We start from the raw sequence: 27793 nt of genomic DNA on the forward strand, positions 1-27793 counted from the left end.
ATCCTGATGCGGATTTCTATTTGCACGAGGATCGAATTTAACTAACTGTAAGCATAAGGAACAATCATGTCTGAGTATTAAAAAAAAAGATAAATATGTTTTATATGAATATGAGTCATGACATATTTGTCCTTTTAACGACAAGCCGCAGAATGATATTACAATTCCCAATCACGTTTATTAGGATCTGTCAAATTGATGTTGCTAGGTGATCATTTAACAAGGCTGATGTTAAACGTTTTCATTGATTTTTCAGTCGGCACGCACTATTTCATGAAAAACGTATTCATGCAACAAATAACAATGATTCTAACGAGTCGTGTAATTTGGCAATTGTGTAACGGAGTGCGTATTCGACGAATAACGTGGTTAACGCTTTCCAGTTTGAATACTAATCCCTTGATATGTTTATAAATTTAATAAACGATATTGAAAAAAGTATATCGCGATATTTACTAATATCGCGAAATGTGTCGTTGCATTCGCGAACGTGAATCCTGTTTAAATATAATATATAGTAAACATATAATAATACACTGTAAAAACGTTTTTTCTCACATGTCCTAATGTAAACGGATTATTTTACAGAGTAAAATATATTTTCTTAAAAAGTAAAAATAGAGTAAATATATTTTATTAAAATATATGTATACGTTGTATTTTTGTAATTAACATTTCTTTCTGAACTGTTAAATTATGCTAGACGCTATGAAATTTTCTACATAATATTATATCTTGATCCATGTATTGGTAATAATAGAGGCTGATTAAATAAGCATATTTTTTCACTAGTACACGATTCTCAGCTTGTCTGGAAAGCTTCTTAGCGAATGCGGCTCACATTTTTAATATCGCATTCAGTGAAAAAGATTTTTTTTCTATATCATAAGAAGCGATCATAAGCCCGTTTTTCATCGTGCTTGTAAAACGAATGTCATCTGCAAAGCAGATTTATTCCGCAGCCTTTTCTTAGAGTCTGATTATCTTTTCCGAAGAAATAAAAGGCAGAGGATTATATGATGGAAATGTCGCTTTGAAAAATGAGAATTGTCATTTTATAAAATGGAGATATCGCAAAAGGGGGCCGAAGATAAGATTACTAGGCAAAGAGCAGCCAATGAAAAGACAATGTATATATTGTACTTTATACATTAATATATATATTAGAATAACTAACTATAATAGAATAAATTTTTGTTATTTTAAATTTTATACATTTCTTTGTTTTTAATTCTTAATTATTTCATTAATGAAGTTTTGTATTTGTGTATACCAAAAGTTATCAGAACCTATCGATATTAATGTCCAACACGATTTGTCCATTACTTTTCTCCGTTGCAACATCTGTCCACAGTCTTGCATTAACAGAGCAACCACGCGCATGTAAATGCCCACTTATTGTTTTAATCGTGCAAGCACACATTTGCATACCATATCACTATACACGGCAGGTGCACACCGTAACCATTTATTCATTCATTCATGCGTTCATTCGTACGTGCTGTAGTCTTAATACTTGAATCTTACGTGCACACGCACATGTCTCGCTTTCTTCTCGGCAGATGTGAAGCGCCCGCGAAGTCTCTACGACGAGGACTCCCTCGACGGCGATCGTCCTTACGAGAATGAAGGTATCAACGTTTTCAAGGGCACTGTACAGACCGTTCCCCTTTTTCCTTCTTCTAGTAGACTTTTCCTCTTTCAGTAACACTTAATAAGCTAACAACGTTTTTTAACACTTTCGATTTACATCAATTTTAACAAATAACAGTGGCAAAAATTATTCGTGTTAATCTCGCATATTTCTGTATTTTGATCCGATAATAAGTAAACTTTATTTATATGTTGGACATTATCTCTCTCTAATCGCGCCTTTTATCATGTGAGATTCTCTGAATGAATATTTTGTTTTGTAAATAGCTATTTTTATTACCATCCCGATGTATTATTTGTCCCATATACATATATACTCTATCTTTCCGTATTGTTAAGAAAAGTGTGAGATAAGATTCCCTTGTAATCAAGATAACTCTTGTTCCTTTACACACATATACACACATTCTTTCAGTTACTTTTAACAATTAATTATTTATGACACTATTTGATAATGTTACTTTCTCTCGATAGGCTCTTATTACATTACATTTACTTCGAAAATTGTTTAAAATTATTTATTTCTAAATTATCTTTTATTTATGACTTAGAACAATCTTTTACAATTTCGATTGTAAATTGTTTTAATGGTAATTAAACCTGCTTAACTTGAAATTTCTATTACTAAATATGTAATTGAGTGAAGAAATGCGATTAAAAACTTTGTATAATATTCTAAAAGAAAATGCGTTGATCTCTAATTGAATTCACTTGTTTGCGAAAAATAATCGATACAAACTCAGCATTTGCATTAGTTGCATTTGGACAGGCAGATACTAATATGTTCGCCTCGCGTTGTTCACAGGACGGGAGTCGACGGGAAGCTCGAAGGAATTGGACAGAGCGAAGCTCGTCCGCGAGAGGCAGAACGAGGAGCGGCAGCGGAAGTTGGAGGAACTCAGGCAGCAGGCTCTCGCCGCGCAACGCTTCCGTGAGCAGCGTGAGGAAGAACGACGAAGACGAATCGATGAGCTCAGATCGCGTGATAACGACAGGTTTGTTAATTCAAAATCCCATAATTAAGAGAATCTAATTAATTAATCCAATTAATCAATTTCATATATACAATTTCAAGAACATAGCTCTAGCTGCTCTATAGCAAATCCTTTTTCCATTGATTATCTGGAAATGTTTGGAAAGAGTTTATGCATCTGCTATACGCAAAAGAAATAAATCTAGGCTCGTTCGACTCTTAAAAGTTTCATCTGAAATTGTTATGTCTTGACATGTTTCGTCGCTTTTTCGCGCAGACGAAATCAAGTCGAGGAGAGAAAACGGCTGATATGCGAGGCGGAGCGAGAGAGACGGGAGGCTATCCTCCGCAAGAATCAGGAGAGGGAGGCGCGCATCGAGGCGAGGAGGAGAAACGAGAGATCGCACATCGTCTTCGCGTTCGGCAGCTCTACACCGCGGATGCTGGAGCCTGCCGACACCGGCGGCTCTACTTTCTGGGGCACCCGCAGAGCCACCTCCACTACCAATGTCATGATGTTCTCTGCTGCGCAGCCTCTCACCAGGAGGTCCTCCGAAAGAGAGCTCGACGGCAGCAAGAAACGGGCCACTTCCGCCGGCGGACTCGACCGGAAGCCGGGCGAAGGTCAGTCGACATATTCCTTCAAATACCGAACGAATTACGCGAATTCACTTATTGAAGATCAATCGGCAAGAAAAGAAGAGCGTCGATGCGAACACGTTAGCTGCACATCGCACATGGAAATTCGATTAACCCTTTCAGCGCGCGACGTTAAACTTGCTACATACTTGAGCGTTCTGTTCTGCGAGAACAATTCTCAATTCTCACTCGGAAACTCTCCAGTAGATTCTCAATAGAATTTGAAATATTTATGAATAGTTCACTTTCGTATTCTATATCGCTCTATACATATACAAGATGCAAATTTGATTCAACCAAATTTTACGCGAGCATTTTATTTTCCAAGCCTCTACATTACGAATGCCGATAAATTTTAGTCTCGATTTAATCAATTTCTCATCATTTTTCGTCCATATGCTTGTAACGAATTGTAAATAATATGAGACGCTTTCTCGATTTATCAAAGATGGAGATTCAAATATATAATTTACAAGGAATAAAATATTCGCGCGTACATAGTATGAAGTAGCCCAGTAGCAGCTGAAAGCGTTAAAGGCTTTTCTGCATCTCGCATACGGCGGGTGAATAATACACGCGTGGTATCTGTTTTGCACCGTGCACCAGTAGAATGCAAATTAGTGTTTACCGTAAATTCAATCGGGCGTCGAATCAACAGCGTTGATGTGAACACGCATGATGAGCGACTCGGAAATGGATTTACCTTAATGTGAGTATAAATCTAGATCGCGACACTTAATTTATGCTACGTATGTATCGTATAATGAGGAAGATCGAGACCGGACGGCGACTGATTAATGACAGTTAAGCCAACTTGCAATTCAATATACGACAGTATTTCGTAAGTTAATCTTTTTGCACTTATCGGTAGTTGTTATTCGAAGCGAGATAAATCTGACGATACGCTCCGAAGGAATAAATCGTGTCGGTGAATTCACGTCCTGCGTTCCCACATTTGCTTGCTCCGCCCTATTTACTTGAACGTATCCGGCGTATGTATCGATGATTGATGTTTGTCGTATGGGCCTACAATCGTTCTTCCCGTCGCCGAGGGATTCATGAGGGATGGTGTCGTTTAATCGCGTCGTCGCTACGAGAATATTTCTATGTCACGTCGGTTTTCAGAGCTAGCCGGATAAACGAGACTCGCGTCTTCGTGCAGCCTATACTTTACGCACGATCGCTTCCGATACCTTTGATAGCGGATATATTTTTCTTAGTGGCAATCGATACTGCCATTTACGAGGTAGGAAGAAACTCCATCGTACGAGATGCGTGATAAACAAAATTTTACGGTGCACTTGCTGTAGAATTCAATCTGCGTTTCGTTGCTCACATATTCGTTGTATTGTTATCACGATGTGAAATGCAAAAAGTAATTGAGATAATCGTGATAAAATATATGAATTATTATGATTAAAGAAATTAATGAATAGATGAAATGATTAAATTACCTCGCTGTAAAATTAAATGTCGAATAATTAAATTGCGTGTTTCAGTTCTTAAATAGCCGATTAAATCAAAAGAAATTGCGATATAAATCATATAGAATCGCCGTCGCACGAAGCACTTTCGCTCACAATTGCTCACGGCGAAGACGACACCGCGAAGCATGAAAGAACGATTGTTCCAGCACTTCTTAGACTCTGTAACGCGATCTTGCCCATAGCGTAAATTTTATTTTTGGTTCTTTACTTTCAGGTTTACACTTTCTATAGCCTATTCTGTGTACACTCTTGTGGCATATCCCTTTAAATGACCGCCGAATTCACGTATTACGTATTTTCAGCTTGAGATTGGTTACACGGCGAGTGTTGAGAACGTCTTGAGCGCGATATGAGTCGCAAGTTTTGCTTTTTACACGACATCATTTGTTTTTACTTTTACACTGCACACAGATTGCTCGGTTGGCATTCACTCTGTAAACGCCGCATCTTCATCCACATTCTTTCCTATCCGAGCATATACTCTCTTTTTTTTTCTTTCTTTAAAGAAATATTATTCTGGAAACCACTGAAAGGAAACGAAAATTAGAATTTTTTTTTTATTTAGGGAACCAAGAAATAATTTTTCTACGTTTTCTCTCTGATATACTTCTTCCCTTGGTTATGATCTGTACCTACTTATCGGTGGTGGTTGTGCATAGCGAGGTGTACGGAAAAAAAATAATGAGAGATAACACGCGTGCGATCGGCACTGTATCTAACTCACGCTGATACTTATGCTTTCCCGTCCTATTTTTCTCATTCCTGCCCCCCCCCCCATTTAAAAGATTTTTCGCGGAACACCTAATATTTGCGTTGCGTTGAATGGTTTGTTCGCAGATATGAGAATGTCCTCGTCTATGTACGAGGTGTTCAATTGGAATTCTAGCCCCGATCCCCCCTTAACTCCTGCCAACCATAAGAGAGCCAGCCTCTCTCTGCCCCCCACAACCGACATCTTTGCCGTCGATGATAAGTCCGATAGCGACACTAGGCGTCCCATGATTCAGCGGGTTGCCAGTGGTGAGTCCTGATGTCTCAGAAGCCTGCAAGAAAACCGGGAGAGATCCGTTTCTGTTCGTCTCAAGAATGAATATTGTCGATCCTTTACCTCTCGTTTTTGTTTCTAGCACTCGCTCTCGTCGGACTCTCTCCCTTTCTCTCTTGTGTTCTACGTCTCATTGCGTTTTTTCATTTACTTCACCATACACTCTATCGACGCATGTCACGTTCGTTTAATATCATGAAAGCATATCCCGCGCGCACTTTTCTCTCATTCCGTAGTTCCCTTCCCGATTGTATGGTATTGGTATCAGGTGGATTTTACGATTTACTGTAGCCACTTGTGGGCGAAACCACGTGGCAACCAATATCACGCAACAGTGTGTCGTTAGTTTGTCTATCCGTATGCAATTCCTTAATCTCGTTACTAACACAAACTAATCACTAGACACTATTAATATTTAGTTGCATTTTGCAAGCCGTATCTTTGCCAGTCAGTAATACGTAGCTCAGTGTTATTTGTTAATGAATTCGTCGCGAATAATAGGACGACTATCAGTCACGACCGATCTTTCATTCATTACATTAAATTATATATGTATCTATTCTATATTATATACATGTGTATCAGTTCAACATTAGACTATCAGTTTACTAGTAATTACATAACTTAAAATTATATGATAATTTACTACGTGATAGAATTTAAACTGTAGTTTAGCAATAAAAGAGTAATATTATTTCACGCTGTAGCAGACTAAGTTAAGAATCTAAACCGTAGTTCGAATTAACCGGTAGTTAATGATTTCGTTAATTTCATGCAGACTTATAATCGTCAGTAGTATAAAGTTTTGTGCTTGCACAGATGGACTTCTGGCTGTATTTTTAGATGTTGTTCAATTGAATGTTATCTTTATTAAATGTTCCTATGTATCCTCTAATGTATCGCTTATACAGAGGATATCGTAATATATTTTCCTTTACACTTAAAATTTATGCAGCATGACTACACTAATTTGAAACTGAAATAGTTACATGCGCTTTAATACATAGCGATTTACGTACATTGAGAGAATATTTTTCATAAAAATTTAAAAAAAAAATATTTTTTTTGCTCTGTAATCTCTTCTTCCTTCAATTATTTATCAAAAAATGCACTAACTCTTTAATACATTAGAATTTTGAGCAAAACACAAATATACTTTACACCCATGCAATTCCGAGTAAAATTTCTCTCGGTGTACTTCTCCGCGTCATCCTCACGTGCCACACAGCATGAAAAGCAAAGCAACACAGCCGCAAGTAGCGAAAAAAAAAGGGAGAAATAAAGATCCGGATGCGACCGAGTTGGCGCGTCAGAGAAACTCTTTACTCGAGTGTGCGTATCTCCATTGAACGAGCCGCGCCGCGTATCCGCACGAATCGACGGACGTTGCTCGTTTCGCAGTACGGGCGGCAAACCCTAAGCGAGACTCTTTGCAGGTGACGATAGCGACGGTGGTGGCACGCCCAGCACTCCGACCTCGGTTTATCTACGTGTCAACAGGAGACGCACCGACCTCATGCCGACGATACCATCCCCGCGCGACGGCCCGCCGTCGACGGCACGCAGTTCCAGCGCCAAGGCCTTCACACGCTCGCCAGGTAGGACTTACTCCATGTCGAGGCTGGACCAGCTGGCGCAGCCTAGGAAACGCACGGCCGAGCAGCAACTCGGCACGTTGACGGAGCAACAGCAAAGCCAGCCTCTGCAGAGCGCTTCTAGCATGAGTCGCAGCATGTCGCACTTGGCCGCGCCCGGCGGAGCCAAGAGCCTAAAACGCTCCGATAACTCGCGCAGCATGGGCACGCTACCGGGCGCGGCGCCTATGCCCAGACCCACCCGCGCCGAAAGACTGCGCCGTAAGGCCCGCGAGCACCAGCAGGCCCAGCAGCAGCAAGGTAAGTGTGTGTGACCGTGCACTCAACTCGACCACCTTCGAATCCTCCACTGAATCAAGCTTCTGTACATAGCGAAAGTATCTCTCGCGCGATTTCCCACGAAATAAACCGGCAATTCTTCCATTGTTTGCACTAAGAGAGCGTAGATCTTATCCTTAATCGTTTATAATTATTATAGATGAAGTAGTTAAGCGATAGCTTAATAATAAATCACGTTGTTTCTACACGTAAATCACAGTTTTGTAAATTTATCTCGTTAAAAAATACTTAATATTCTCTTTGTGCGATATAATGTCGATTTTCTCCGATCAGCTTTTCCCCGAATAATTAATCACCCGTTTCGCTTTGTACTAATTTACTAGTTGACTTTTGTCGCTGTATACAGTCGGACTAATCATCGCTTACAATTAGTGGCAAACTTCGTAAGCTAGATCGACGCATGGTCTTCGACAGAATAAGGAATGATTTCATGAATCGAAGTTAAAGAAAAAAAACAACACATGAATGCACTCACTGTCTAGAGAACTTCAAATCAGAGTTGGGTGCACACATGTATGAATAAGTGTGAAAAGGAGTCTTTGTAAGTCAATCGGTTCGACCAACTTCATCTCGCGGCGTGAAGATAAAAGGAAAAATGTTTTCCTTCTAATTTCAAGCTGCAAAACATTAATTATTCTAGTTCGTCGTTTTGATACACTTTTCTATATTTATTATACTTTCTCATCGGTGACTAACCCATTTTCAAAAGTTTTAATATACTTTTTAATATCATGTTCTGATGGCAGACTCTTTTAACGTCAAGAGCCGGTTGCATCAACGATCTGCATTAATTAAAGAAAGGCTAAATTAATAATGCAGATGAAGATAATTTAATTAAGCATTCTCAGCGCATTGCCGATTTTGATGCAGCCGGCTCTTTAACTTTCGAATTGATTAACAACGCTCCTTAATAAGGAAGATCTCTCAACGGCTTTTCGGTACAACGGGTGAAGGTATGAGCTAATATCTCGGTAAGCTGCACGTTTTTCTTATATCTTATTATATCACTACGTAACTTATCTCGCAATTCACTTAGTATTATACATTATATATATAATATTTGTATTTAGTGTGCAATTTATTCCTAGTTAATTCACTACATTCATTACAAACCCTTTTTATTTTGCGCGATTATGATTTAATTTTTCTCATTCTGTTGGCTTAATTTTTCTTCTTTATATTGGCTCACTTTTTTGTTTCAATTTTTCCAGCTTTATTTTTTTTTATACTCACGGACTGCACTCGGTGGCGGTGCTTGCGTTTCGGTTTCTTACTGTTCGCTTTGCTACACGTTGCGTTCGTCACAACAACGTTACAAGCGCGACACGATCTCGATATGTGAAAAGTACGAGCAGGAAATTTATTATTCGCACCGCCGTGCTTCTCTACCGAGAGATCCGCGCGATCGCGTTCAATCAGTGTGTGTCTCCGGCGAAAAGATCAATAGATTACTTATCTTGGGTGGGTGCGCGTAGGTATCCGCAGCGGCGAAGTGACACCCAACAGCCCGTCCCGACCGCACAGCTCCATGAGCCAGCAGAGTGCCAGCAGCGTGGGCAGCAGTAACGTCAATCTGCGTACCCGCACGGCCGCGTCGCGCCGACCGCGGCCTGCTTCTATTGCCGGTACCGGTGTCTCGGTCACAGAGAAACACAGTGAGCATGCTTATTTTACTTTTCTCCTCCTACCGACCCTTTCAGATCAGATCGCCGAAGATCAGCGAGAGGACCAGGAAAAAAAAGAAAAGAAAGTTGGAGTAGTTAGGTCGAAAAGAAGATTAATATAATCGATGAAAATTATTTTTCTAATCTGTAATCCAAATATCTTGAAAGGATTCAAACATGTATATATACACGCCTGAAAAAATATGACAAGAACTTTAAACACATTTCGACTTCATCCGAAATTTTTTTCCATATATATATTTTCTCTTTTTTTTACTAATTTATATTTTTATTATTTTTTTACGAGATTTCTCTCTTTCAAATTTCTATTATCAGCCTTTTGTATTTGTATATATTATTTTTAATCATTAGATTGCTAATATTGCACATGTAAATACTGTATATACTCAAGAAGACTTGGCGCGTATAGAAAAGAAAATACCCCGATTGTTCTCGTTATCGCAGATCTGGTGGGTGATATGAAATTAACGAAGGATTCAAAGCCACCACTGCCAAAGGTCCATAGCACTCCAAAGAAACCTTCTACACCCAAAGCCGCGGAAGTGAGGAAGCCGACGGAGAAATTAATCAAGAATGCCAAGTCATCACCGCGAATAACTCCGAAAGCGACACCTCTGCAAAGTCCTGGAGTTGAGCACGTACCGCTCATCCGCGAAACTAACGCGGAAATCATAAAGCAGGATGAGGGTAAAGAGACGCAAGATGTGAAATCGGAAGACAAACACGAGGAAAAGAAGGATCAGGGTAGCGAAAAGACGCAGGTAAATTTTACTCTATGTTGATACGTTGGAACATAATTTTATTCTACGTATATCTTAAATATTTAAAGTAAATTAAATATTTCTTTGTTCCAACATTTCAATATATAGATATCTACTTTTTCTTACGCGGTAAAAAACGTATATTTAATTTCTAATTTTTATTTTAACAACAGGAAGCGAATGTTGTCGAATCTATAACCAACGATGTAAAGGTAGCGATGGAACCTGTGTCGGCAAGCAAACAAGTCAAAGACGAAACTAATTTAATGCAAGAGAATCTGTCGGGTGCTATTGCGGAAGAACCGTCGAAAGTTGTTAAAAAGGAAGAGAACAAACAGGAGAAGAAATCGCCAGAGATGACTGAAACCAAGCTTGAAGGTGAAGTGGATGAGCAGGTCGACATGTCAGGTATGATTAATTGAAATTTTATCGAGATTGAACGATCGTTTGTTACAAGCTCTTGACTGTTAATGGCGGATGTCTATTTTTATTAATGATTCGCTCTACAGCTTCGATGATCGCGAAAATCAGAATCACCACTGAAGAGGAAGCAAAGGCCGCTTTGGCTGAGCGTAGGAGATTAGCTCGCGAACAAGCGGAACGAGAAGCGGAATTGGAACGTCAGCGACAGGTACCATCTATAAATCAATTTAATATTAGACCGACTTGGTCTTTACATCTGTTATCTTACGGGGACAATTTCCGCAGGAAGAAGAAGCGCGTCTAGAAGCTGAGAGATTGCGCGCGGAGGAAGAAGAGCAACGTCGTCTGGAGGAAGAAACTATACGCTTAGCTAATGAAGCTCGAGAGGCAGAGGAACAGCGATTGCAATTGGCAATCGAGGAAGCTAAACGTCGCGAGGAAGAGGATAGAAGAAAAAGAGAAGAAGAAGCTCGTCAGAAACAAGAGAAAGAAGAAGCAGAACGCAAAGCGAGAGAAGAAGCAGAAAGGTTGGTCTAAAGAATATTCTTTTTTTCTGTTTTGAACAACTCGTGATAGATTAATAATATCCATACGTTTAAATTACAGACAACGAATCGAAATGGCTGAGAAGCTTAAGAAGGAAGAAGAGGAGCGCAATGCCAGACGCAAACGAGTCGAGGCGATTATGCTTAGGACTAGAGGCAAAAATCAAAGCAATACGTCTGCCAAGGTGCGTCTGCATTAGAGACATCAAATATATCTTTCAATTAAATTAAAACATTTTAATTAATCATATTAGAACAATTTGTCCAGAATTTTACATAAATAAATGCAAAATTAAAAGATAATTTTATGTTGAATATGTACAGGGAGAGGGCGGTGATGGCGACAAGCTAAAAGAAGATAGCCCTACTGACGAGAACAAACCAGTACCGGACGGTAAAGGTGACGACGTCATGACAGCCAGTTTAATTTCCGAGGCGACTCAGCAATTTATCAGCGGCGAGCAGCGGGCGCATCACACGGAAAATAGCGTACCTGCACCGGACATAGTGCACAACGGCACGACACATAGCAACGGCATTAACGAAAGTAAAATTGTATTGGATAATAATCAGGGTAACGTTGAAGGAGAGTTGAACGGTCATCATACGAATCACGGGAACGGTATCAACAGTCAATCGATTACGCTGGACAATGCCACTGTGTAAGTATACCAATTCTAAACCGCGGAATCGTAAACGTGTTATACCGTCGTCGATCGAAAGTCAAAAAAAATCTTACGTCTCTTCTCGTTAGATCGATGGACAATAATACCATAGTAATAGCTTGTTTCGGTAACGCGTATTTAATTAGGCATTGAGACATGTAATTTCCGACGCGATTCTCAAAAGCGCCCAAGATCAATTTTAGATGTGACATATGTATGCTATTAGAATCCGATTACTATACGATCAAAAAATATTAAAATATATTGAAGAATGTAATATCGAGAAGGTTTTTTGCGTAATTGCAAAAATATCTTATAAGCATAATGCAAAAATTAACTCAAACAATCTTCTATTATATTTAATTAATCAGGAATTAATTAAATAATGAATTAAGAAGTAATTATTGACAGATAGGTGAAGTGCAACACGTCGATCACTTACATTTTTACAGGTCACAAGTAATTGCGCAATACTAGCCAATATACTATGTAATTAAACTGAACTGATTATTGATATAATCAAAAGGTTGGCCGTATAGCTACTCGATCGGAAAAAGAACAAGCGTATAAATATCATACACGTAAGATAGCTGACTAACCCGAAATAAGAGGATCAACTTTTAAATATTGCATGTAAAATCTTTAAATATATAAAATTATTATTTACATAACATTTAAAAAGATCTACGCGTTACAGAAAATCAAGAAATCAATATTACTATGGCATCTATTAAAAATATAAATTTCTGTATAAAGATTTCTTGGGTGCCCTGTATAATTTAGTCCACAGAGAATGCGTGCCACGCTGAATGTATTAAATTAAACATATTATACGATTTTATTTGTAAATAGGTGTGATAAAAATTCTAAATCGCAATGAATCATTATCTCACCACAAACAGATCGATTATTTCGAGTTTTAGATTTGTATACGTACGTAAGAGGGATTCTATCAAATTCCGAAAGAGCAATTATTTGAACCTTTATTTGTGGTTGAATGTGAAATTGTTAGATGTATTCGTAAAAACTTTATTATCAAAGGCTTTGTATATAATGAATTACGTTATTTACAATATGTCTTGTAATGTCGGTTAACTATTAAAATGAAATTAAGTTTCAAAGTTATATACATATATATATGTACACATTATTAAACAGTTATTTAGTAAAAAAGTTTATATATATATTGCGCTTTCCTGAGACAGGAAGGAACTGCCTATTAACATTAATTTCACCGACATTTATCGCTTCATGCAAATATTCTGAGTGACCCACGCGTATGTATGTACATTGCAAAAGTAGCCAGAACAACGGTTGACGGACATAATAAGCACGCCATTGCGACTCGCCGTTTACGATATGATCAAGTTGCACAATTAGCAACATATTAATCAATAACAAATTATACGAGACTAACACTACTATCGCGATGATAATGAGATTGCAAGTACGAGAGTGTATATTGTATCACCTATTGTAATAGTTACATATATTTTATAATTGATATTTAGCTATGTACTAACGGCAAATTTACATACTATTTTTAGCTAGGATTATCAAAGATAACGGGAATCGCGTACGTACTCCGATTGTCATTAAGTATTATATGAATGAGTTGGAAGAACGTCATGTAATATCGTACATAAAGCATGAAATCGTTAAGAGAAATATTAACAGAACTGCAGAATATACTTAGTGTTAAATCGTACAGATAAATCTCAGTGTATATAATGTAAAGAGAGACAAGAGCGGCATAAATCTAATGAGTCATCGAAACGTTTCGTTTTATGATTTCACAACATACCAACTCAGCAAGGATGAATAATGTTAACGTGACTTTCACAAAGTGGCGACAATGACGCATCGCAGTTACTTTACGGAAAACGCAACTAATATTTTCGTAGTACAATAAGTACGTAGCGTAATAACTTTTAAATATCATCTTTGCTGAGTATCTCTCTTTGATCTTTCCTCCAATTAGGTACTAAAAAGTGTTCTTCCATTTATTGACCCGTTGTGCGTATATACCGTAAGTGCGATTGATTTTTGTAACAATCTCTTCGTAACAAATCACCAATGCATGTTAACTAACGTTGATATGGTGTGGCTTGTTCTTTTCCTTGCACAATGATTGTCTGCGTTCCTCATGCTTGTGTATTGTACATCATCAAGCGCGGTATATGTCAACTTACTGCCTACTTTTGCTATGTACTATTCCACATATTTTCCGATATAGTATTTTTTCGTGAGAAAACGTCTCTTCATGTGCGCACCACATCCACGAATCCTACACAAAGGTATAGAAAAGATAAAGGAAAGAAGAAGACCAAACGCGGCATGAATTTTCTTCTCTAATATATATCTTAATCCGACGATTCGATCAAATGTGATACAATTTTTTATGTAATTAGATCTGTATTTGCTGTTTTGCTGTAATATGTTCTAGCAAGTTATGATTATTATAGTTATACGGTTGACGTGTCGATTTAATCAACTGGTTCCCATAGTTGTTTAAACAGAAACCTGTTACGATCCATCGACAGAATAATATATGTAATATATTAGATGTATTCCAATTTTTTATTCGGCCAAACGCAGGCGAAAGATTTATATTGGATACCACAAAGGACCGCAAAACTATCTAGTTGTGGACTATCTCGGTTAGTACTGCTACGCATAAAAGCAATTTCTATCCGATTTAATCGCTTATAATAGTTGTTTATATAGTTACATCAAAATAGTTGCCTCTCGAGGCATTCAAAGTCTGCAATTGGAGGAGCAGTCATATGATCGATGATGGCAAAAGAACATCAAAACTGACGCATAAGCGCTTTACATTTACTCGATACGTTATTTAGTTATCTTTATCTAGCTTCGTTCAGTTGACAACATTTTTTAGATGTATATAGAACCGCGAACTTTGTTCCTGTTCGACAAAGTCCGAATCCGTTTCATTTCGTTTTAGTGATTCAACTGTCTGGAGGTATTAACGAATCGCTCGCAATCGGCTTAGCTAATTTAGCGGCGGCGATTTTGTATTAGTGATCATGAATAGTCGCTTAAGTCGTAGTCCCTAATCCATATGTCTGGCTGTCAATTTAGTCTTTGTATGTTTTTCATTTGGCTTGTTTTGTAGCAAGCAAAACAACGTGACCAACAACCTGTTAGACCTGTCGGACTTCGATACTCTGAGTAATAACAGTAGCGGCTACGATACCGGGCCGATACTCGAACTGACGCCCAATCTGGCGAACGAGGATACCCTCAACTCCAATCTGAATCCAGCGGCAATGCCGTTTACCCCAATGGGGTTCGCCGCCGCTAATGTCAATGTCAATCCGTTCCAAGACAATTTCATCAACAAGCCACAGGATAACAACCAAGTACCAGGTATGTAAGCCTGATCTCTATTGTAGCGTTTTTAGAAGAAAAATAGAATTATGATTTTATGTTTGGAAACTCTGCATGCTATAACTAAGTAAACTAATATATCACTTTTTAACTGAAAATACAGGATACGGATAACAGACTCTAGTGTAAATGCTGTCTCTCTTTTTCTCCGCAGATCTACTATCATAAGGTGTCTCTTAAACGTTCCCGGACGAACAGAGAAAGAGCAGTTGGGCAACTGATAACCGAATTGCTCATAGCGAGCAATAGCTATATTCGGAACGAGACGTTGTTGTTTATGATAATGTAAATAACCGCCGTCGCGCGACGTATCATGTGTAAAGGGGATATCTCGGTGAACGAGGACGCAAGGACCATCCCCCAAGCCCCACAATTATGCTGAGCTCTGAGCGTCATCACCGGGAAGAAAAAAGTGTAAAATAATATATAATGTTAATTAATTATTATTGCGTAACAGCAAAGTGTGGACACTCAATCTGTGTGTCGTAGTACGCTATTAGGAAAATAACTTTCTTAAGGAAAGGGGTTGAGGCCTGTGTTTGTAACACATCATTTTCGGATGTTCATACACGGACGTATTTTACGATAACGAATCGACATGAAATTTATTTTCTCTCACATATATACACGAACACACATGTATACACGATTTCGCCCTTACCACACACGTATATGTGTGTAGATTACAAGTAAGATTTTTGAGGCGTTAATCAATAGAGATGAGAGAATTGAAAATTACGCGAAGAGAGTAAATGACGAATAAATATAGCACAAGAAACGAAAGAAGAAGAGGGATAAAATAGAAAGGAGTCAGATCAAACGCTGAGAACGTATCTGCCAAAACGACGGATTAGAGAATGTCCCTAACATATAAGAGATAACGTAGCATGGTACTATCTTATAACAATTTCACAAGCGGATCTAAGCGCGTTATCGTGTTTCAACATAAAAGACATTCTTGCGGATACGAGATGGGGAAAAGTAGCACGGATAGAGAAAAAGAAAACACTTTTCTTCTATACCAGATTTCGGGGCGTGCGCTCACTAGTCAAGCAATCTTACTGTTTTTTTCTTTTCTTCTTTTTATCGTATTTCATTTCGAGGGCCTACTTAACATTGGTATATACTCTAGGTATTCGCTAGACTTCACTATCGTTACGTTTTTTTTTTTCGCGGATCGTGCATAAATTCTCTAGCCTGTGATGATGACGATGACGATAACGCTGGTTGCTTTGTGAGATAGCCGCTGCATAAGTTAACGGTGAGTGACGATCTAGTAACGTTAATTGTAAGAATTGTTACGCGAGAGATACTACAGATGGGATTTAACCGCATTTTATTCGATAAAGGTGAATACGATCGATACTGCAACGTTAATGCATAACGCAAAAGTGAATATTGGTGCAATGTCCAAAAAATGCGAGTTCTACTTGTCATTATTTGCAACATAAAAATATTATGAGACGTGAAATATATCGGTAGCATGCTTTATATATTTTGCGCTCGCCCTATTTCACGATATCACGTAGAGTTCGACGACAGATTATTTATAACGAGGATAGAGAAACGGACATTTCTGTTATCCTAATTTTATTCGGAAAGCACGATCGAGAAAAACGATTATATCGACGTTAGAGGAAAGATAGGATTAGTGTACAGATTGTTTGTTATTGAATTTTTCTCGTATATTTGCGCGAGAAATTTATCCTCCTTTTTTCCCCTCGCTCTTTACTTTATTCGCATTTTATCATAATCGGCGTAGATTTATCGAATTGCATATAATATAAAATTGAAATCTTCTCGTTAACATCGTTTTCTGTTTAAGCTCGAGATTTTTTCCTTATTCGCATTTGCAACTTGTTTTTCGGGCGTCGAGAAAAAGTCTCTCGTCCACATATATAATCAATATATTTTCTTATAAACGATTAATATATATTTTTACCGAGAGTTGTTGGAGCGAGCGTGTTTATACAAAGTTGCATCGCGAGTCACTTGTTCATACGTCCCCGATGACTAAAAATGTCCGATCACTAAAAAGAAAATAAGCAGAAAAAGCGTATACACACCCCGAAACCATGCAAAGTGACAGATTTATTGACACGTTTTATCGCCCGTTCTCACACGAGAATTTGTCTCTGCGTTTGTCCTTGTAAAAATTTCAACGCTGTAACGAACCCGATTCGTTACAACTTGTTGTATGAAACTTATTTATATTAGTTCTTCTTTTTCGACAATATTTATTAATCGTTTGGACACCGTATATTACCCCTGCGTCACGTGTACACTTATACTATTTTTATTAGATTTGGTTGAGATTCTATTAAAAACTATTCTATAATATATCTAATAATAATGGTAATTAAATAGAGTACGAGAGAATGTTTCTAAATATACGATAACGAAGAAAAATGCTAAATATCATCAGTCATGTCTAAAGAACCGGATACTTCATATTGTAAAAAATGCTTGTATGTAATAAATACTTAATACTGAAAAAAAAAAATCCAAAATGTGTGCCGATTTTTTGCCTGCTCCTTCCTCTTTGCTTCATGATACTTGTACATGATTATTCTGTTTAATATATCGCTTCGCACTGGGGAACATCAGTGATTCTACCTAAAGTATATCAACTGCAGTTGTTGCAGCAATTTATAACGGTACTCTGTAGCGCAAACTCTTCTCGCCGCACTATAAACCTTTACCTTACCGAAACTAACAGATCCTCTCCTAGTAATGTCGACTTGCAAACCTCACGCGGTGAAATACGGCACAGCCACCGAGATGCATCGTGGATGCAACTCGTCCCTCGAGTCTCACACTTGCAAAAACTAATGCTTGTACCTTCGTGCCTCTCGTGAATACGATGCTGCTTCTTCCTTTCTAACATAGAAAGTAGTTCCCCTGTGTTAGACGTTTCCTCGCGTGTTTCTGCCCTTTGGAGTCTCTTCCTCCTCAATTATTCATTGTTATCTCGAGAATCGTGTTCAACGGCACAACGGAGACGATTCCTTTGTCTTTCTTATCGCGACAGCTTGAACTCTTTTATTTTGTAAAATCATTTTTATCATTGTTAATAAAATTAACCCATAGTAATTAATGAAGTAATTTATATATAAGATGATTAGAAATCTACCAACTGAATATAAGTATGCGGAAAATCAAGGTAAGATCTTTATTGTTACAAGTTGTTTTCATCTTTTATGTAAAATTAAATTCATTGTTATAATATATCAAGATTTTGTAAAATCAATATTAAATCTTTGTTTATATCGCTAATATGGAAATAAATGGAACTCAGATTTTTCTGCTATGTAACTATATGCTAGATAAAATTTCAATAAATAATTGATAATATAGAAAATAAAACCATTTGGAGAATAATGATGTTATACAAACACAACTTTCAAACAGCACTGAAAAGCCCATTTCGAGGGAGTTAAGACATATCTCCGCGTGAACCGGCAGTAACGCCGTTTAGCAAATTTACACGATGCAATTATCTGCTTGTCTGCGCAACCGTCGTCACGGTTAATGTTAATGCCATTAGGTGTATAACGGCAGCTGGAAAAGCGGACAGAATTATTTGTTTACTTCATTTCTTCGCGAGGGAGCCGAGGCAATGGGAAAGGTTGCAGCCTCGGGGGTTCATAATCCGGCGCTTCATCGGCGTAAATTAATTAATCAAACGACGTAATACGCAGGCTTCTTTTGCCACGTTATTACGGGCCGTGGAGGTGAAAAGGATCGCCTCTGGGCAAAATGAAGATTTCGGATACGAGAGCAGCATCCTGCGGATTCAACGTTCCAGAAAATTAAACCGCGGCACGAAATGAAACTTTTACACACTGTTTATCACTCGTAATTTACAATATATCTACATATATTATGTATACACATATCATTTTGACTTTTAACTTATATAAATGTTAACTAATTTACCATAAATAATAATATCGTTTTCGACAACAATATTTATACAAAAACAAAAAATATTTTATAAGAAATAATTTCCAAATAGGTAACATTAAAAATAGAGTTTATATTTGATTGCTAAAATTTAAAAGGCTTTGACGACAGAATAAATGTACTAATTGATTATATACGGTAACAGTAATTCGAAAGTAAAAGAGTAACGATGTAAAACTTGTGAACCAATTTTCAGCCCGACGCAAATAGTATTGCTCGTGCAATTAAGGCGGACGCGGGACACGCAGTAATTCTTCGTTTAGCAAATCCGCGGTATTAATTTCGTAAATGAATTTCACGTAGCCACCGCGCAACGGGGAACACGCATTCGCTTAACGACGGGGGTAGCTCACGAATATTGTAATTTATGAACGGAAGAAGTATCTCCTCCATCGTGACGTTTAGTTTCCATACGCGATTACGTGTTTTTCTCCTGGCACGCAAATTTTCAACGAATGGGGGCTCAGGTGTCCAATTATTTTTTAATCCTAGCTTGTTATTGCGTTACGAGAATTATATAAGAATATTATAATATTTATTGTATATATATCTTTCTCTTACTTATTATTTATTAGTTGTTAAGAATTATTCTCTCTTTTGGTATAGATATGGTTAAATTAATTGAATTTTATTGTACATATATTTCTTATCAATCCTACCCCGATTCCTATATATACTTTCATACTTTCACAATTGCCGTTTAGGCATTTAATCTCTACTTGTTTTACTAATTGGTTAATTATATTCTTTTTTTTAATATACCCCGGAAATGTGCCAAACGTTTGCACATTCGAGGAGAGAAGTGTGACGAGAGGGGGTGGTTGCGAGCTTCCTTGGACCGGCACATTTGTGTTGCAGTCGGGGAAACGGGCGAGGGGGACGAATGACGGGCCCCGTAATTTGCGGGTTGTAATACCGCGCCCGTCGTTTGTAACCTGTTCGAGACACGTAAGTACAGCCAAGAGAACAGCGCCGGGGAGAGAAGTAACTACGTAACCGCATCGTCTCATTGAGGGGGATGTTTTCCCGGTTCTGAAACGGATGTAACTACTACCGCCCGTCTATGTGGCACCCTCAGAAAACGCATAGGGGTACTCGATCACCGCTTGCTTCATTCTATTTGCGGGACTGCGGCCTTCGGGGTTTCGCTTAAATAATATATTACAAGCGGCTGCTTAACGTTACGCCATCCGGCCCCGGCGAACTGCTCATAGTTATGATCCGTCTGCAATTAATTGCTTCTTAGGTAGCTGCCGTCTTAAAAATGATCGAAGAAGCGTGAATAGAAAAGATATCCTATGCTTTTATAAAACTAAGCTATCTGGACAAAATAAGTTAATTGAATTATTAACTGAATATTAACTGATAATAGTGATAATTAATGTAATCTCTCATTTTTGTAAGATAGCAATTGATCATGAAAATGGGAAATTATTCATTAAAGCCAGATATTTAATACAGAAACACACATTCTAAATAATTCAAGCTTAAAATAAAATTTAATTGATATAATAAATCGTAGCAAGCGTGAATGAGAGTCAGTGGTTTAAAATTTGGCATTTATTCCATGAATTCTGGAAGTTACAGCGAGATATATGCTCATTACCTGTCCGGTTTAGAGAAAATGAAGGTCAGGTAAAGAGAACGGCGAGGTTTGGGACGCGGATCTCAAAAGATTCAATTCCGCGCTTCCGGTTTATGTGCATGCTCGATTTAGCGTGTACCTCGACGAAGGAGGCGAAAAGGATGCAGCTTGGTTCGAACGGGATGCATCCATTTTGCATGGGTCATAAGGCCTTCTTGCACGCGCAATGCAGATGAGAAAGAGAGAGCGAGAGAGAGGGACCCCAGGACTCCTTCGCCAAGGTTACTGCACTTTGGGGACGAGTTATCCTCCCCATCAGCTACCAGAAATTCTCGCTCGAGCGTTCTCCGAGCGAATTCCCAAGAGAGAAGCGCGAGCTCCTTTCGCAAGGAGCGCTTTTGCAGCTGCGAGATAATGCTTCACGACGATTTCTGGATGTGTGCTCATAAATGTATATTCGTAAATAAATTATTAAAAATATTGAACATACTCAATAATTATTAATTTCAGTATCTCTTTCGTAAAATGTCTTGCTAACTAAGAGAAAATAGTAAGCTTATACGTTTTTTATAATCATATGTTTAAAGATTTTTTTTCTTTGACGATAACTAGTTTTGAAATGGACATTCTCTCGCAGGTTACTGTTTGGCGCACCTGCAACATTCTTAGATGCCTGATGTGCACCAATTAGGAAGTAAGAAGAAATTAACTCTGCAGTAAGAAAATAAACTCGTGAAAAACGCAGGCAAAAAATCCACAGTCGCATCCTCGAAGAGAGTGCTCGAAAGCGAAATAGCGAGCGAAAGAAGGGCGAGGTGAGAGAAAAGGTACGACCGAACAAAAGCGAAGGTACCAAAGGGGAAGGAAGAATTGGATTCGTGGATGAAGACGCAAAAGGAAAAGCACCGCTTTATGAAAGCATATTTCTGTCCTGCGCCACGTGGACAACACTTGTCCCGCAACCCTAGAAAAATGTACCTGCTTCCTGCGGGTTGGGAGACAACGACGATTGCAGAATGATTGACCACAAGAAATTACTGGCAGTGATATCGGAACGAAATGTTTCGATCCTATCGTCCGGTCGGGCTACTCCATGCTTTTTAATCGCGCCGCGTCTGAGATGTCTTTTTCTACTGTCTCATCTCTTTTCTCTTTTGGTGTAATAAAGACTCAATGTGCCTTGACTCCGCAATTTCGCAGACGAGGTATTATTTTGCGCTTTATTCGAAAATATTATTATACAGTATAGAATTATAGCTAAGTTATAATTAGCAATCATTGAATTAATTATCAATAACAGTCTGTTATTGATAATTAATTTTTTGTCAGTTTCTCAATTGAATCGCGATTACAAATATGATGTACCTTAATAGATGTCAAATTGATTTTGAAGATTTATTTGTCAAAAATTATATTAATCACATTTTAAAACTTGTTTCAGCATAGTTTTTTCTTTTTGCAGAAAGACGATTATAAATATGAGCTTAACAGATTTGAGAATTGAATGGAAAAATACTAATTTTCAAACCAGACGAAAATGGTGAGAAAGAACTTAGACAGGCATTATACATTCATATCCTTCCGATTCGCGATTGTCTTTCCACCAACCTCGGCACGCTGAAGTACTTTCCCAAGCCCGATATATGAATCCATTTGCACTTATTAATGCCTTTTTATTGGAATTCCGGTGTACCCAAGCGCGTCGCGACGCAGTAAAAATGCACACGTAAAAGCCGGGAAAGTATTATCATTTTTCGTCAAAATCTATCATGCATTATTCAAGCCTCTCGATTGGAATCGCTTTCAAACTACCGTAATTTTCTTACCTACAATAATAATTTACTTTTGCTACTCCTATACGTGTGAATCGGTGTGAATAGTTTGCCCTGCGTATCTATCATTATTAAAATCGGAGGCAGAGAGTTCTGCCAGCAATGGGTTAAAGGAAATTCTCGCGGGATTGTGCCGTGCATTGCTTCGAGATACATTGTCCAAGAGAAGGGAACGAAATACATACCACGAACAGAGGAGAAAGCGAGAATCGGGGTTGAACGGCCGTTTGCAAAATTATCGGGTGGAACGAGGGAAATCGGACGCAATCCGCGTGTGACCGCCAGCCGCAAATGCCGGATGCGACTCGCTCCTTGTCGCGCTCTCGCCGCGGCGATATACGTGCTTCCTGCTTAGTCAGGATCTCCATCTGCTCGGCCCAGCTCATCGGAAATCATTGCCACGCCGCCAATTGTCAGCCGCCAGCACGTCGGATTGGCTCCGATCCCAATACAACCGATTCGCGATTCTGCCCGGCACGATCGCGTTATCCGGATTATCCGCGGTCGCGCCCCTTGAAATACCAGTACGTGGAGAAGTTTCGGATTTCGGGTGCTGACTTTTCGAGTAAACTCGGCGCGGATTCGAGCTCGCGGATTTTCCAAGTTAGAATCGGGAAAAGAACTTGATATATATCCATAGCCCGTAAAAATAAATGCACCGCGGTTAAAAGTGTGTTAACTTTTAAGACTGGAATGTTAATGTTTCAAATTGGTATTTGCTACATACAACTGAAAATTCGGTACATTTATACAGTGACAATCAGCGTCTTGTTTTTAAAAGTTTTGAAATGAAAAATTTTGAAAATAAATCTAGAATTTGTAGCGTCTCGGGATTTCGACGATTGCAGTGGAAATCTTTTATCGCGCGTAATTTATATATAGAGTTCGAAGACCGTACAGAAAATTATCGACAGGAGCGCAACCGCGATAAATCCAGATTTAGAAAATTCAGATTTACAGAGTCGCGGGCGCGGCGGGGATGTAAAGGGCCGCACGAGCTCGCCCCATAAATTCGAAAGAAAAAGGAGAACAATGCGCGCGGGGGAGCGGTGAGCGGCCTCGTCGAAACTTGGGCGAAGTTAGTTTCTCACGATTAAGGCTTACTGCCTCTTATACCGAGCACGCTGTTCCTGTATCTCGCTTCCGGTATCTCTCACCGAGAGACTATCGCACACCCGGAGAGGATCTCGATAGCGCCCGCTCGGTTTGGCCGAATGAAATTTTAATTTTTGATAAGGCACCATCCGCGCCACACACCCGCGCCAGTTCTCTCTGGGCTCTTCCCTCCGCTTTCTTCCCCGCCGCGCGACTCGAGCAACCTGGCGTCGGTTTCGAGATATTAAATATCGCCGGGAACGCGCGGTGCAGCAGCGTGGAGAAATTTCGCGAAACGGCCACACGGACAGCCATTGTGAATCTTTTAAGGCTGCTCGGAGGTCAAGCTGCATGCATACTTATACCAAAAGAGACTAGTTTCCGTAAGGTACGTTACGGTCGGTTACACCGAAAACTCTTCGGTTAATTTCAATTCGAGATCACTTTTTCTTTTCTAGACTACTTCACCTACAACTGAAACGCTTTGATTGCAAGAAGCGACGTAAAAGTAATCTTTGTTAAATGGTTTAAATGTATGTTTTACATATAAGCAATTTTACCTACTTATACGTTTAATTTTTACACGCCCCACATATATATGCAATTCTTTAAATAATTAATGTTTTAAAATGTTTACAATTATGAAGATTGCTATTTAATGAGTAACGTCTTACTACCTGAGATAATTAATCATTTCTACATTAAACCTTCTCCTCTATCTATACGAATTCTAATCAGCTCCAAGCCATCGGATAGCGGTTGACAATACGGTAGGGGTTCCGCTTGTCACGAAACGTGAAGAATGGCAGAGGGTGGCTCGTAACAATAATGCTAAGGTGAGTAAATGGGAGAAGAGAAGGCGAGAGAGAGAGAGAGAAAGAGAGAGACAAGGAAAGACAACGAGGAGCAGAAGTAGGTATTCCATGGCATGTGGTTGCACTCGTACAATCAACGAACGAAGGCAAAACACACGACGCAGGGTGACGGAGAGGGATGGAAGAATACTACCGCGGAAGGCTTCCCGTTGCGGGAGGTAAGCCGAGAGGTGAAGGGTGGCGGGGCAGTGCGTTACGCCATGTGTGAAATTACAATCACCCATCCCTAATGCCCTCGCTTCAAGTCAACTCCGTCCCCGCGCACGTCTCACGGACACATAAAGTATACGGAGTGTTTCGAAACTCGTGCGAGCGTCGAACGCATGCCCGCAATAATTAATTAGTGTCACGTAATGTGGCATATTAATTTTTTCTTATCTATGATTACTGAAACAATCGCGCATTTTCACATTCAAGTAACTTTAACATTCAACATTGATTTATATAAAATTGTTATTTAATTTATATATAATTATACGTAATTTTATGAACAACATATTGTACAAAATACACTCTATATGTATATGCAGCCCGTGGTTTGAATCTCGCTTGTGTATCCGGCGATGCATCTACACAAGCGGCGACGAGAGACGTATATGGCAAAGGTTTGGCGCACCGGCTCTTCTTTTTGAAGTATTTGGTAAACTTTGACGTGTAAACCTGTCGAGGCAACCTTCTCGCTGCGGCCGCTTATGTGGTAGCTCGGAAATATAATCGTTTAATGTCCGCGCAACACGCTCTTGAGATGATCGTTGTGCGGACTAAGAAATTTACACAGCCGCCGCCTTTCACGCCTGCTATTAATTCGCCGCTCGGGCGCACAACGGTTAATCCCGTCTCTTTCTTGACAGGATTGTGCTGTAAACTATAAAATTTCTCTCATGTATCTAAAAGTGGTCGTGTATATATGTTTTTTTTTCGTCAAATATATCGTTCAATATATCTTACTTTTTCGTTTCTCTACGTATATAAGAAAAAAATATGTACCCTTCTCATTTGCTATGGAAAAATTTTGTAGCAAAAATATTTGCGAGAGAAGACAGACTATCTTCTGCTTGATTGACACGGATCATAAATGCGACGTGGACATTAAAGCGGCAATTTTCCGAGCAATTTCATCTCGCAGGTGCGTAACGAAGTGCACATTTTCCTGACAAAAGGCGATGGAAGATCGGAGCGACGAGAGCGAATTTCTGCGCGCGTATGATATTAATGTTGCACGGTCCGATTTCTACCGGGTGAGCAGTTGATGTGTGTACGTTGTGCCGTTGCCGGAAATCGTCAGCGCACGAATGAGATTAATAAATATTAGAGGGAGATAGAGAGAAAGAGAGGCGAGAGGAACGTGCTCCTGGGATGCGCGTGATTTAAAAAGGCGGCCTACGGGAGGCTTTTTTAATAAATAAGCCGGCTACACAAAATTACTTGGGAGATTGTACCTTTTTTTCACGGACCGCTGGGTAATCGTTCCTCCTGGCTCGGTCCACTCGTCACGCGGAATAATTAATAAGCCCGAAACGGACAGATGCGACCGGATGAAAACGATGGAAATGCCGACGCGATGCGACGTGTATTTAAATGTCCAATCTAGCGAGATTCGTCTCAATAAATTTTCCCAGCTCAATCGACCGGCTTTACTTTTTAAAATCCGTCGAACATGCTGAATGGGACGATAAAATGCAATTTCTATCGACAAATGTATACAAAGTTGTCCTAGTATTGGAAAATGTTTTGACAAATTCTTTTGCGTACACACAGTTTTGCACTTAACGAAAGATGTATCTATTATGTAAAAAATATATGCGATAATAAATCAGCATATATATATATGTAACCATTAACTTTTCAATTAACGCAAAGATTAATATTAGATATCGATATTCTATAATCGGCAGTTGAATAAGAAGCAACGCAGCTAAAAAAATCGAGATAAAAGATGCAACAATTTCGAGATAGGCTTCTATTGGTATTGATTTTTGCGTACTTGTCGTAGTAGCGCGTGACACGACCCAGAGCAATTCACTTTTGCACAACCCTCCCTTCTGACAAGTACACAATTACACACGCGGTTCTTGTCACGCTTTCTGAAGCCATTGTCTATTACGATCGTTAACGAGCCTTCGATCACCTGGCAGAACGCCTCGCTAATCCACCGTAAGTTTTTTTTTTTAATTTTTCGATTACTTTGCCTTCCCCAGCCCTCGTTATGCGTCGTCGCTTGGTTTGATGCAATTATTTCTTTTTTCGACGATATTTCCATTTAAATGTTTCGAATTTTATTACGAAACTGTAATAAAGTATTACGGAAAATAATCCAATTTTATTATCAAAAATTTCTATCATTTTATTTAATTGCCGCTAAGTGTAAGTATCTTATTATTAGTGACAAGCGATTTTCTCGATAATTATTCATCGCTGTGCCGGGATATTTAAGTATTCGTTGAGGCATATTCTATTCAGAAACTTTGCAAACGGGCGTCCGCTGAATTTATTATTCAGGAAAGCACAGCGCGGAGAAAACCGGCAACGGATTTGCTATAATTATTGGGTGCGAAAAGTGAAAACGCGTGTACACATTGCGAGCCAGACAGCAATGAGGGGATGCTAAGGCAACTTTCTAGACACTGATTAATCCACAACTCTGCGAAATTTAGAGACTAAATTCGCGGCCGCTTCAAAGGTTACGCAATGGTTATGCAACTTTCTACGGCGTATTTCCTTTGATCCGGGTTTCAGGAGCTTAGCTCGGATTTCATTGCTTTATTTTATAACGTGAAACGTCAGTTCAAAAGCAAAATTAAATCTTAAATTAATTTATACAAACGTAACAGCCAATTTGAATCAATAGAAACGCAAATAATATTATAGTCAAAAAATAAAAATCTAATATTATGCTTTTTAAATTTTACTTTTTTGCACTTTTTATCTTTTTTATTGTAAGAATTAAAAAAAATACAAGAAAAAGCCATATAATAGTCTTACTTTATCGGAATATTTTATCTTGCATTTCTTGCAAAGTGAGGACCGAAAGAAAGATGTTTGGGGGTGCCCACGTGCGCTTCGACGTTCCTGAAAGTTACCCGGTGGGGGACAAGGGGTTGCTGCTGCCGCCGACCAATGGAGGGTGCGCGTGCCCGAGAGAGAGAAAAAGAGAGGGACTCGCAGAGGGGTTGCGGGAACGCGGTGGCGTCGTCGTTTGGTAGCGCCGCGACGCCCTCG

At 39.0% G+C, this 27793-nt stretch overlaps 1 protein-coding gene across 48 annotated transcripts in view; it reads left to right on the forward strand.

The window, feature by feature from the left end:
• LOC143908294 (uncharacterized) overlaps window positions 1–17369 on the forward strand; it is a 155743-nt gene extending 138374 nt beyond the window's left edge. For 32 of the 48 annotated variants that reach the window (XM_077425870.1, XM_077425878.1, XM_077425860.1 and 29 more), the window contains 14 exons: window positions 1563–1631; window positions 2459–2648; window positions 2904–3250; window positions 5590–5772; window positions 7234–7692; window positions 9207–9386; window positions 9861–10177; window positions 10351–10585; window positions 10687–10808; window positions 10886–11127; window positions 11207–11330; window positions 11470–11807; window positions 14947–15200; window positions 15376–17369. In XM_077425870.1, coding sequence (XP_077281996.1) covers window positions 1563–1631; window positions 2459–2648; window positions 2904–3250; window positions 5590–5772; window positions 7234–7692; window positions 9207–9386; window positions 9861–10177; window positions 10351–10585; window positions 10687–10808; window positions 10886–11127; window positions 11207–11330; window positions 11470–11807; window positions 14947–15200; window positions 15376–15389 — 3074 coding nt within the window. In that variant the 3' untranslated portion in view covers window positions 15390–17369. The remainder of the gene's footprint in view (window positions 1–1562; window positions 1632–2458; window positions 2649–2903; window positions 3251–5589; window positions 5773–7233; window positions 7693–9206; window positions 9387–9860; window positions 10178–10350; window positions 10586–10686; window positions 10809–10885; window positions 11128–11206; window positions 11331–11469; window positions 11808–14946; window positions 15201–15375) is intronic. The other 16 variants (XM_077425883.1, XM_077425875.1, XM_077425880.1 and 13 more) reach the window with 7 other exon arrangements.
• Window positions 17370–27793: the final 10424 nt, after the last annotated feature.

This window comes from Temnothorax americanus, unplaced genomic scaffold (assembly GCF_048541705.1).
Source record: "Temnothorax americanus isolate GAGA-0224 unplaced genomic scaffold, ASM4854170v1 Scaffold91, whole genome shotgun sequence".
Lineage (NCBI taxonomy): Eukaryota > Metazoa > Arthropoda > Insecta > Hymenoptera > Formicidae > Temnothorax > Temnothorax americanus.